General features: G+C 49.1%; 1 protein-coding gene across 3 annotated transcripts in view; it reads left to right on the top strand.

The window, feature by feature from the left end:
* Window positions 1-13,100, top strand: part of PRICKLE2 (prickle planar cell polarity protein 2) — a 103,371-nt gene that overhangs the window by 75,107 nt on the left and 15,164 nt on the right. For all 3 annotated transcript variants that reach the window (XM_021537258.1, XM_021537260.3, XM_021537259.3), the window contains 4 exons: window positions 7,651-7,764; window positions 9,457-9,594; window positions 10,165-10,368; window positions 12,033-12,219. In XM_021537258.1, the coding sequence (XP_021392933.1) occupies window positions 7,651-7,764; window positions 9,457-9,594; window positions 10,165-10,368; window positions 12,033-12,219 (643 nt within the window). The remainder of the gene's footprint in view (window positions 1-7,650; window positions 7,765-9,456; window positions 9,595-10,164; window positions 10,369-12,032; window positions 12,220-13,100) is intronic.

The raw sequence follows: 13,100 nt of genomic DNA, 5'->3' as shown, positions 1-13,100 counted from the left end.
GGGTTATAACATGCCACTTTGAATTTCTGAATACAAGAGATTTTTTAGGATTTTTATCTTTATTGTGTCTCAGTATTAGGAGCAGCTGGTTATGGGCAGAAATTTCCAATTAAACAAAAGATGGGGCTCTACTTCAGCCTCGCTGTGGCTTTTTTGTATGGCTCTGGCATGCCAGCATCTGAGAACCTTGCATGTGCCATAATAACTTAATTCCCTCTTGTTGTCAACAAGAAAAAAAGTTATGAAAATCTCATCTGAGCTAAAATTAGCATCATGAAGGTTCAGGGACCATTTTTCTCTAAGGCAGCCGTTAGAGCTTGGACCTCAAGAGCTTTGCACTGGTGTGTGAAACTTGTATCTGTTACAGGGAATTTATTCAGGGGCTAACACACATGTTAATCCTTCTTCTGGATATTTTGCAAGACCTGTTGCTAAGGCTTCATCAGTTTCTGTTCAGGTCACAAAGTGAGGAAAGGAGAGCAGAGATGAACCTACACTGAACATGCTTTTACACCTTACATAAAGATTTTCACCATTCTGGTGAGGCAGAAAGTACATTATGTGGGCCAGGCATCTCTGGGGGACATGTGTGTCACTTGTGCCACGGTCATTGTACCACCTTGTTCTTTCTTGAGTCTTCAGAGTTCAGCAAACTATTTCACTCCTCAAGAGACTGAAGCCTTGCATGCAGCAAGGAAGGAGTAAAAGAGACCAAAGCAACCCTGTGCCCCACAGTACAGTGTGTAGTACCACACACTACTGCCTGTGTAGTAGTGGGAAGCAGACCAGCTAATTTACAACCTGGTAGAGGCAGGACAAAAGGCCCATGGAGAGCTTTTCCTTCCTGGTAGATCCTGATCCTGAGAGCAGAGTAGATGGAAAGCTGAGGACCCTGCGGAGAAGCTGTTCCTGGTGTACCCTGCTCCCAGGAGCTGCAGCTGCCTCTCATTTTGCCCACTTACACATGTGCACGCTGGAGCATTTTATCCAAAAGCTGCCTTTCAGCATATTTTCAAAAGCTCTCCAGTTTCACTTTGAGGTAGGGTCAGTCCATCACCTCCCAGGTGAACTCTCTCAGTATCTAAATAGCCCAGCAGTTAGCGGCTCTTATTTCAAGGCTGGAGCTGTCTAAATCCAGCCTCCAGGCATCAGACTGTGCTGAATGCTTCCCAGCTGCTGGATGGAGCAGCAGTCCCGCACATGGAATGCTTTTTCTGCGTGATGCCAGTGATGCATGACTTAGGGGCAGCTGGAGTGGGGTAGGAGGTCCTGGAGCTGTTCCCCTGCCCTGGAACAGAGTGGATGGAGAAGTGTGAGCACATCCCACGCTGCAAAAGAGCCCATGGCAAAACCACATGTCTGGACATTTGCTCAATTTCTGTATCCTGGAGTGTTGCTCTGATCGTGGTGAGCCAATGGAAGCTGTCAAAATTACTTAATACTTGAACAATCTAGGGAATCAGCTACTCTTGGTGGGTCACAGAAACAAAACCACTTGCCTGACATGGCTTGCTCATGTCAAATTCTGAAAGTTGAAGAATATGTGTGGAGGTCAGCAGAGGTGAGAGGCAGGGAGTGGAAAAGGAAACTGAAAACCCTGGACTACCCAATAGAAACTTCTCCTGGAGCTTTATTGCAGTGTGCAGTTACAGCTTTTCTGAGTTGCAGTGTTATGCAAGTGTGCTACCCCATGCCTTAGAAATCCAAGAGCATGTTATGTGGGATACCCAGGGGAATGATCAGTGATGATCATTATCATTCCTGGTGCTCCAAGGGATCTTGAGCCCTGCATGGACCTCGCAGCACAGCTCACTCTCGATGCTGTTTGAAATCACTGATCTGGCTCTTTTTAATCCAAATTCAATTTCTGCTTAAAAAAAAAAAAGGAAAATCATGTCATAGGCTTTCACAAGTCTAAAATGTGTGGACGTAGGGCCTTCATTCAAATGTTCTCTTTGATGCCAGCAGGAAGCAGCGCTTCCGCGGGATCTCCTGCAGCCCGAGAGCTGCTCCAAAGGCTTGGCAGGGATGGATGTCGTTCTCGACTGGGGAGCAGCAGCGCTCCGACGCCTCAACTGCCGTGGGAGAGGAGCGTGCGGAAAGCCGCAGAGCGTGCCAGAACAAATAGCACTTAGAAAAATGATTTTTCCTTTGTTCCCTGCCTTTGTCCCTCTGACTTAGGAGCGGGTTTCCAAGAGCAAGCGCAGCGTTGCGGGATGCCGGACTGCCCGGCGCCAGGGCTGCATCTGCCTCCCGCTGCTGTGCCGCCGATGGGCGCTCGCAGATCTGGGGGTGACAGGCCTGCTCCCAGCTGGGGCTTTGGGCTCTCAGGGGACACTCTGGATCCCTCCTCCATGCCTGCCTGCATCCCCGTGCTTGGCAGAACCAGCCAGCAGTTCCCACTCTTCATTTCAGAGCATCTGGCCCTGCTGTAAGGATTGTTTTGCTTTAAAAAAATAAATCGGTGCTTTGTATCCCAATGGCCTTGGAAAAGGAGGACGTGCCAGACTTGGGCCAAAGCACACTGAACCCGTTTTCCAGCCTCGCATGTGCTGTCATCTGTGGAGCTTGTGTGTGAGTCAACGTGTACAAGCACTTGCAATGTTTCACAGACATATTGGGAAGGTTATTTGCATGTGGTTTGTTTGGGATTTTTTTTTCCCCCTTCGCTTTTGCAAGGGAGGCCAGCAGGAATGAGAGACATACAAAAGCATCAGGTTCGTTTGTCTGTCACTTTTAAGTGCTCAGTGTAAAGGATCATTAAAGCCTGACGTGTGCTGTTCAGAAGCTGGCACTGGGGAGGAGCAGGCAAGCCACAGGAGCAGCCCTGCTCGCCCAGGCCAGCACAGGCTTGTCAGAGCCACTGGCTGCCTTCTTCCCTCAGCAGCCAAATCCCGTGGGAGTTTGCACGCAGCAGTGAGCCAGAAGAAGGGGCCACAATTGAGCACACAAACATCAATGTGGTACCAGCTCTCTGTGCTGCCACGGGACATCCCTGGATGTCATGGAATGGGCTGCCAGGGCTGTGGTACCCTGGCATGTTCCCAGGGGAAATGATGCTGTCCTGGGCATGGGTGGGACATTGGGGAATGCTGTATTTTGAACAGACTCTGCTGTGTGTGATGCTTTACTGCACTGTGCCTGAGTGCTGGCTGACTCACCAAGATCTCCTTTTTGGGAACATCCGTGTTCAGGCACCCTACTGCTCACAGGCCAGCACGTCCTTCCTTCACAGGGCTCTTTGCAAAAGCCTTGCTGTTGGTTTTGCAGTTGGTTTGGTTTCAGGAGAGCCAGGCAGGATTGCCCAGCTGGCTGTGCTGGAGCTGTGAGGGCTGAGCAAGTCAGCACCCGTGCCAGGACACCATGAGCTCCTTTGTAGTCCATCCCAGCCATACAGTCATCCCAAACAGCCTGGTTGGGTGGGTGCTTTAGGAAGGGGCGTTGTGTTCAGGGCGAGTACAGCCAAATGCTACTTCCCAACAGCAATTTGTGGCGTAAGAAATATGATATTTCCCCTTCACCTCCTTTAATTCATTGATCAAAGAGATCCTTCACCAATAGCTTGAATTTACAGGATGTTTGCAAACTTTTCCTTCTAGGAGGTGTAAGGCTTTGCTCACAGATATGCTCATGTGGGTTTTGTCTTTGGTCACCCTGGGACCGCCAGGACAAGCTGTAGTCCTGCCTTTATTTAGCAGGGCCAGGGTAGGTTTGTAAACTGTCAGAGTTTAACTGGAAACATACTCCAAACCTAAGAAGACCACAGAACACAAAGGCATTTGTAAACTAATGTAATTACTCTCCTCAGTGCCTTTGAATAAAGTTGGCTCCAGTTTAAAGGCTTTTTCCTACCCTGTTTTTACATTGTGTTCTTTCCTTTCTCCTGGTTTGTTACTTTTTTTAATTTCTACCTCCCCCTCTTCCCCGCCTCCCTTTTAGCATCAAGCAGCTGTTAAATTCCAAAATGCCTGTCAGTTTTTGTTAGCAAAAGTTGGTGTTTGGACATTTTCCTTGTGAAAGTGAGAATAACACCTTGGGAATCTGCTGTGCCAGGTTCTGGTAGCATGGAGCTTTTCCAAGTGGGACCTCCCTGGGGCAGGATGGAGCTTGCCCAGCCTGCCAGTATCCCATGGCACCTAGCACCCACAGCTCTCCCCGTGTCCAGTGTTCTGGCCAGACCATGCCCATGGCATCTGCGACTTTGAGATGTTGTGTGAAGCTTTATTTTAACTCAGCATGATGTTTTCCAGTCTCTTTTGGGATTTTTCTCATGCAGAAGTCAGAGTGAAGTAGGACAAGTGGGAAAACTGACCATGAAACCTAGTCCAGCCCCACAAGGGGGTCCTGTGTGTTAATGATGCTTGTTGGGATAACCATGGGCAGAGCAGATCTGTTGCGAGGGGCAATAGGAGGACGCAGAGCTGCTGTGTTGTACAGCAGAAGTATTTAATAATAAAACACTTACAGATACTGCATGGTTTAAAGAGGAAATGCTATCTCTCTTGGGTCATTGCCCTCTCTGTTATCCTTATCTGGGTTGCAGAGCCTGTAAAGGCAGTGAAGAGCCATCAGCAGGCATGTGGGGGGTCTGGCCCTGGCCCTGCAAGCTCACCAGCTACAAGGCTTGTGCATGCTACAACACAGAGCTGGATAGAGGAGGAGTTACTTTAACATAAAACAGTGACCTTTTATACAAAGGCAAAGTGCAGACTGAGCAGTTTTAGTTTCCCAGCAAGTTAACACTTTCTGCAGGCTTTTTCTCTGAAAAGCCAGGTTGATCTAAGAATCCCCTTTTCCTTCTTTGTTTTTGAGCATCACGCAGGTCTGTGCCAGCCCAGCTGCCAGCTGCTCCCACACCAGGTCAGAAATGCTGTCAGCAGCCAGCTGGGCACAGAGGCAGGGACACTGGCAGCCTGTGACCCTGTACCTCCCAGTCTTGGGTCTCCCATCCAAGGAGCTGGATTCATGCCATGGGAACAGGTGATGGATGAGAGAGTGATATATGTACAGGCATGGCCTAATGTCAGCCTGGGCAAGGGGTGTCCTTCTGCTCATCTGCCCTCTGAATGGATCTCTTGGGATAGAAGTGATGTCCCAGGTGAAAGGATCTGTGCATCCCTCTGGTTCAAGGGGGTGGTGGCTGCAGAAAGCCATTGGCAGGCGTTAAGGATTTTCTCCCCATGCGATGTTCCGCAGGTACTGGACAAGGATTGGCAGCTGCCTCTGCTCCATCCTCTTCTTGGGCACTCCTCTAGAAGGTCCCTGTGGCTGATGCAGATCCAAAGCAAACTCTTTCAGGTTATTTCAGGCAACAGAACACAGGTTGGAGCCTGTTGTATTTATTTTGTTTTGCTGCTCAAACCAAATTGCCCATCCCTGCCAAGCTATGTTGCTGGTGTGATGGGAACCAGTTCCTGCAGTCCTGCTGGGAGTAAATGGAAAACTTCCCAGCGGAAGCAGGAGCAGAGCTGGGCACGTATGTCCTGCTGGATTGTGCTCTGGGAAGGCAAGCACCCAGGCAGCTGAAGGAAGAGCTCCCATCCTTGGTTTTTGCCCAGGGTGAGCATCTTGGGGCTCATCACTTTAGTAATTTGGCGTCTCTTCAAGAAAAAAGTAATTTATGGTCTCCACCAACTTCAAGGACTGGGTGGGCAAAAAAACTTCATTGCAAGAAATCACAACACAAGCTAACCAATGTGAGCACAGGGCACAGTGAACAGCCTCTCTGCAGGTGGGGAGTTTGGCAGGAGAAGCCACAGGAGTGTGTGCTGGCCAGGCACGCACAGCGTGGCCGTGTGGAAGCCTGGCAGCCCAGGAAATGGTCTGGTGTGGCAGCTGGAGCATTGCTGGGAGATTTTCAGCTGTAAACTCTGCTGCAGACTTGCTGCATGAACTTGGGAAGCTCATTTAACATCATGATGCTGGAATTAGTCCTTTGCAATGTCTATATTTGCTACCTTGTGTAGCACGTCATAAGAATTTTAGTCTTTTTAATGTGCTTTGATGTTCCTGGATGAAGGATGCTCTATAAATGCAAAGTAAGTATTCTAATGTATGTAGTTTGTTTTCTTTTTAACATAACAAAATATTTTGCAGCCATTCTTTCTTTGACAGTTTCCATAGCTGGTGGGTCTGTTTCTGCTGTGCCTTAGCAAAACAAATTTAGGGTTTTGCAGTGGCATATGTTCAGCATGTTCCTCAGCTTTGCAACATGAGCAGTTCCCTTGTCATCAGCACTGCAGACCTGCATGTAAGAATCTGCTAAAATCTCCCTTTGTGGAAAACCTGATGATGGGGGAAGGAGGATGGTGATATCGGTTTGGGAGGAACCATAAATTGAGAAAACCACTGGAGCAGCTCTTGCTCTCAGGTAGTTTTGAATGAGAGCAGGGAGTGAGATGAATGCAGAGCAATTATTCCTGAATAAAGCTAGATTTGGATAGTTACTCTGGAATAAAAGGGTATTTCTTTCTGTAGAAGATAACTGTGTGTGAGCCACCCCCATCAGCCTGCAAGCCCATGGGTGAGCTCCCCTGCCAGCCAGCCCTGTGTGACCAGCTCATGTCCCCATTCCTCCCAGTGACCCACAGCACCCCGCCATCCCCAGATGCCATGGGGCTGTGCAGGCAGGGAGGGCTTCTCTGGAGAGAGCTGGCCCAGCTGATGCTTTCTAGGCCAAAGTCCAAAGCATACAGCAAGGGAAAAAGCTGATCAGAAACCACTGCAAAGGGCGTGTTATTTGGGAAAAGCCCTGTGAAAGCTGCAGGCAGTCCAAAATGAATTGCTGATAGCTGAGGGAGCATCTCGGGGCTAATCCCACCATGACAAAGGCAGAAATCTGTGTGCTCTGGGGGAACAGCCTGCATGTCTCCAGCCAAGAGCAGATTTAAGGAAGCCAGCCAGCCCTTTGCTTCTGCCCAAGCATCTGGAGACATCTGGGGCTGCAGTGAATCCCAATCCAGCTGAGCTTACCTTTACCTTGTCCTGGTTCTTCCCAAGCTGTTCAACATCACCGTGGCTGTTTCAGAGCGGATCCTCAGCCAGCGAGTCCCCTCCCGATGCTGGCCCGGCCCTTGAGTGCACATCCCAGGTGTGGCAGTCGGAGCAGAGATGCTGGGGTTCAGGGTGTGCTTCCTCTCCGGGCTGCACTGCGCTCCCAGCGTCGGGCACGCTGCTCCTCAGCCTTCTTAATAGCTGATTTTAATTACACGCTCTGAGACGAAAGAGAAAAACTAAGCCTTCCAACAGATTTTATCTGCTGTTTATTTCCACAAATTGCTGCAGAAAAAAGCCCGGAGGGGTTTGATGGAGGTGGAGGCTGAGATAGCCAGCAACACGGAGACTGCTGGGGCGCAGCCTTTTTAACCTCCCTGCCGAGGCAGGTGCCGACACATCCCCGCAGCCGGCGCAATGCTCACGCTATGGAGGCTGACAGAGCAAACGGTAACGTGCCCACCTCGCCGGGGCTGCCACCCCTCTGCCTTGGAGGACAAAAGAAAACAAACCTGAAGCAGTTCTTGGCAGTGTTTCCCTGCTCAGAATCTTGGGGAAGACCCAGCACTTGCTGCCTCAGGGGGTGGCTGCTGGCCGGGCACAGGGGCATGGGCTCGGCCAGGGAACCCCACTGCAGTCCCCTCTCTTGCTCCATAGGTGCACCAGTACTACAGCTGCCTGCCCGAGGACAAGGTTCCCTATGTCAACAGCCCGGGAGAAAAATCCCGCATAAAGCAACTTCTTCACCAGCTGCCACCACATGACAATGAGGTCAGTATCCAGAAAATGTCCTTGGACATCAGCACGGCTGTGGGTGGGGAGTGGACGCTCCTCCTGGGGTTGTTTGTGGGAAGCGTGGCTTTCCTTCCTCAACTCCTTTTGCTTTTCAGGGGGATATACTTGAATTTCGGTCACGTTGCTATTTAAGTTGCTGTATTTGCTTCCTGCTTTGATTGTTGGAGGTGGGGAGTTGTTTGTTTCTAAAGTTAAAATTTTTTAAAGTCATCTTTCTTCAGCTATCTGAAATAAAAGCATTTGCTCAGCCCTTGGAGGCCAAGTCCCTGTTAAAAGTGACTTGGAATGCTGTTGGGATTATTTAGAGACAGATCCAAAGTTGCAAAAGCCTTTTCCCAGGTGCTGCTTCCGACTCACCTTGGAGTGGGAGTAAGTGTGCTAAGGAGGGGCTTTCTGGGCTGAGCCTCACGAGCTGGGAGAGCCTGTGAGGCTGCAGGTTGAGTCAAAACCAGTCAGTGCAAAATAAACCTTCTTACGTCTCACAGGAATGATGTGAGGCAGCAAAAAGGGTCTGGTCTTTGACATCCTGATCTCACCAGTGAGAACACTGGCTTCTGGTAACCCACAAAATTTCCCTGTGTAAACAAAAAAAAAAATATTTTCATGTTATTTCTGAAGAAGCCGCTCTGGGAAATACATGCAGGTAACTTGTTTGATCTCAGTCAGATTTTAACAAGTTTGCCTGCGTGTGGCTGGGTGCCACAGGCACAGCACTGTCAGCATGGGGGGAGCTCCAGGCACAAAGAAGGGACTTCTTCCTGTACACCCTTGGGTCCCAACCTGCCTGCCTGCTTCCCTGGCAGCTGCTGGAAACCCACAGCCTGACAGCCAGAAAACATAAGAATAAATACACACAAATGCCATTACTGCAGCCTGTTTTCCTGCAAGTTTTCCTGCAGGTCTGTGTATATTTTCTGCAGATTGGGAGGTTTTACATCCAGTTTCCCTTTATGCTCAGTTTTGCTCCCTTTAACATGCAAGGTGTGCTGGTTGCTCATGTGAATAACCCTGCTCAGCTCCATGAGCCTGCTCTCCCAAGTAACAGAGGGGTGGATTGGGTGCTGGTGCTACATTTGACCTCCCTGGCTCTTCAGTTGTATTCCCCATTGAAATGCAACCAGCCAAGAGCTAAGCCTGCAGGATGGAAATAGCCAGGAAAACCTCAGAGTTTTATAAGCTTCAGGGAAATTGCATCATTCATTGTTTGTATCCTTTTATTTTACTTATTTCCTTATTACCTTGCAATGCAGAGGTTTTGCAAATGAGCAGTCTTGATCCTGTGGAAAAATAGTTTACAAGTCAATGGAACTCTGTCTTTTGTGCAGAGAAAAGGGTCTGTGCTCTAGAAATACCAGTGTAATATTATTAAGACCTCTGCCACAGAAGGCTGATGGAGAAGGCAGGAAAAGCCATCAGTCCAATTGCTGGTCTGGGTGTGACTCTGAGAACCCAGCTTTTAAGACTTTTCTACAAATCAAGCACCCAAAGAACAACAATCATCCTGCCCTTTTTTCTCATCTCAACCTTTTGAAATTCTGATCAAACCCCAGATTTCTGAAGCCTATTGTTTCTCCAGCCTCTCCACAGCCAAGGGCAGAGGTTTGCAGGGCCTCACTGGTTGGCAAGCCAGGGACACCCCAGGCACTGAGCATCTCTTGTGTTTTTTAGGTTCGTTATTGCAACTCATTGGATGAGGAGGAGAAGAGGGAGCTCAAACTCTTCAGCAACCAGAGGAAGAGGGAAAATTTAGGGAGAGGCAATGTTCGGCCATTCCCTGTAACCATGACAGGAGCCATCTGTGAGCAGGTGGGTAGTGGCTGATGAACAGGTACCTACATCATCCAGGTTAAGTGGGACACGTCTCCTCTGAAGACAGGCTGAGAGAGTTGGGGCTGTTCACCCTGGAGAAGAGAAGGTTCTGGAGTGCCTTAAAAACCTTTTCAGTACCTAAAGGGAGTACATGACAGCTGAACAGAGATTTTTTACAAGGGCATATATTGATAGAGGGAATGGCTTTAAACTGGCAGAGGGCATGTTTAGATTAGATATTACAAAGAAAGTCTTCCCTGTGAGGGTGTTGAGGCACTTGCACAGGTTACCTAGGGAAGTTGTGGCTACTTCATCCCTGGAAGTGTTCAGGCCAGATTAGATGAGGCTTTGAGGAACCTGGTCTAGTGGAAAGTGACACAAAACAAGCATCTGCCTGTGGCCCTGCCAGGTGTGAGTGCTGGGGTCTGTCAGGCACCTTTCAGGATATTTGACATGGACTTGTCAATTCATCTCCTGGCATTGTGCAGGGCAGTGATTGTGAGAGCATCCTGTTGGTGGCAGTGGGCTCACCCACACGCCTCCATTAATCCCTGGCTTTTCTGACAGTGTGGCGGCCAGATCAATGGAGGGGACATGGCTGTCTTCGCCTCACGAGCAGGGCACGGCGTGTGCTGGCACCCTCCCTGCTTCATCTGCAGTGTCTGCAATGAGCTGCTGGTTGACCTGATCTACTTCTACCAGGATGGGAAGATCTACTGTGGCAGGCACCACGCCGAGTGCCTCAAGCCCCGCTGCGCCGCCTGCGATGAGGTAAGAGACAGCTTCTGCCATGAGCTGCTGCCTGCTGGGGTGGCACAGGAGGGTTGGGTGGCATTTCCCCTCCATCCCTGACTTTTTCCTGGAGGCATACACACCAAACTGATGGCTTGGCTTTGCCAAAGGCTCGAGCAAACTTTTCCTGAGGTTTCAGATATCTGTAGTTGCAGTCTGCCTAGGACTGTTATGAGTTAGGACCTCATTTACACACAGGAAGCTGGGGGGTTTCCATGAGTGTTTCCAGTAGAAGCACAGCCCCTGGCTTCGTGTTTTTAGCCCAGCTGGGTGTGGTGATCCTCTCTTCTCCTCCATTTCCCCAGAAGAAGCCCCTGGTGGGATGAGTGCTGTATTTCTTACAAGTCAGTCATGTCTGAGTACACGCCGAGCTGAAATAGGCTTTGAGAGAGGCGATTAACAAGCTAGAGGAAGCTGAACAAATAGAATACAAAACTGAGATAGAAAACCGTACAGAGTCGCCTCTGAGCACTTCTCAAGTGTCAATCTCTGTTTAAAAGGCTTGTGAAGGAAATTGCTCTGGTTTTTAAAGTTATGAAAACCATAGTATAGAAAACCATATATGCTATAAAATACCATGTCCCAGCCTTGTAAGCATGTAACAGTAAATATCCAAGGCTATATGCACTTCAGATATAAAGAGCATTGATGTATGTGTGTGATTAAATTTGTAGTGTTACCAGTGAAAGACAACCCTAACCATTTAACTGGATCTATTTCTTTGTGGCTTAGGCTGGGTAATTTTTTTTCATGTATTTTTTATCCCTGCAAATTCTCATTTAATTCTTTCATTCAGCTCATTCTTCAGCATGCTTTTCTTTCCCTAAAACATCAAGTACTAATTGTGAGAAACAGTAATTCAGGGCTAGGAGGATCTGCAAGGGAAAAGCTTTTGGTGTACCCTGTGCCAGTATAGAGAACCGGGGAGCAGATCTGGGGCTGCTGGCTCCCTTGGTTTTGGGAGTTGAGTTGGGGTGGGGATGAGAAGATGACACAGCAGGAAAGCATCTGCTGAAGACATTTTAGGTGGCTGCTTCTCCAACTTGTCCTTAACAGCGTTCTGTGCCTCAGTTTTCTCACTGGTATAATGACTGCAGTCACTTCTATAGACACCCAGGCTGGGGTAGCAGGAAGATGAGGAGCCAGGCTAGTTCCATCTTTTCTCCTCTCTGGTGAGCTGCCACTTTTCCTTGTGTTTTTTCTCATCCTTTGTGGTCAGGTCCCTGTTTCAGAGATGAGTAAATGTGTTCAGGTAAGTGGCTGCTCTGTTCTCCAGAAGTCCACCAGATCGATAGGTTGTATATAAGTGTGTTTATTACCCTGATCGACCTCTCTGTTTGATGGGTGAGCTTACGAGCACATTACTGCAGCTCTGCCTTAACACTTTATAGTCTGGCCACTAACATGCTTCTGAGGAATTTGCATTTTAATGGATTTTCCTAAGAAATTATGGGTGCCCCAGCCACAAACCAAACCATGGGAGTTTCCCATGCAGGACTGGGGGCGTTAGCTGTAAAATTTGGAGGTTGCATCAGCAAAGGGGCACAGCTGCCATGCAGGGCAGGAGACACACAGGTTGGTGTCTGCATCCCGGTCTCTTTTCTGACCGACCCCCCGCCCCACGTTTGTGTTTCTTCCCGCAGATCATTTTTGCCGACGAGTGCACTGAGGCCGAAGGGCGGCACTGGCACATGAAGCATTTCTGCTGCTTCGAGTGCGAGACGGTTCTGGGGGGGCAGCGCTACATCATGAAGGACGGGAGGCCCTACTGCTGCAGCTGCTTCGAGTCCCTGTACGCCGAGTACTGCGACACCTGCGCCCAGCACATCGGTACGTGCGGGAGGGCGCGGCCCCCCGGGAGCTGGCTGCTGGCAAGAGCTCCTGACAGCACCGTGGGGCTGCGGGCAGGACTCTGCATGGCTGGGGCAACCAAATGTGCTTGTGCATCTCCCCCGGCCCACCAAGGAGATAACATGGTGATTTATTTGGTTACACCGCTGTTTATCCCTTTCTGGAGTCAGAGAGGGGAAGATTATCAGACGGCAACTTCAGGAGCAGTGGCAGCTAGGGAAAGCTTTCTCTGGCATAATAAAATTTCTCTGGCACATTTTTTTCCCTTTAAATCCCATTTTCCTGTAAACAGCCTGGCTCTTTGACTCGGATTTTTCCCATCCAAGCTTGGCAAAGGATCACATGATTTGATGAGCTACTGTCAGAAAAGATGCTTGTTCATTAGGCATCATTATTGTTTCCGAGCCTTTTTCAATCAACTTGCAGATAGATGTTCTCAGACAGAAAGAAATAATGCATCAGGGTCAATTTATGTTTCTAGAACAGTGATTTAAAATGCACTTCAGTCAGGGGCCTCAGTGTCCCTAAGCTGGGTGGGCTGGGAAGTCCCTTGCTGCTCTCCCCAGCCCCCTTTGCCACTTGGCTGAGCACAGTGAGCATGCAGACAGCCCTTCTTTGTCCATGGAGGTGAGCTTACATGTTCAAATACTTGGTATATTGAAGAGGGAATAAAACAAACCTTTTGCTCCTGTGCAGCAGCCAGATGGCACAGGGAGGGGAAACACAGGGTTTTCAGTGAAGCATTTGGAGGATGCATCTACTGTGACCTGCAGCACATCCTTCCCAAAATCTCAGCTGCAGAAAGGTGAAGAAGCAGCTGATAATGTTTCTTGCATGGTCCCTTCTCTTGTGCTTTCCCC

The sequence above is a fragment of the Lonchura striata genome, chromosome 12, assembly GCF_046129695.1.
Source record: "Lonchura striata isolate bLonStr1 chromosome 12, bLonStr1.mat, whole genome shotgun sequence".
NCBI classification, from domain to species: domain Eukaryota; kingdom Metazoa; phylum Chordata; class Aves; order Passeriformes; family Estrildidae; genus Lonchura; species Lonchura striata.
The sequence above is the reverse complement of the archived record's forward strand: the minus strand, read 5'-3'. Positions and strand labels throughout refer to the sequence as shown.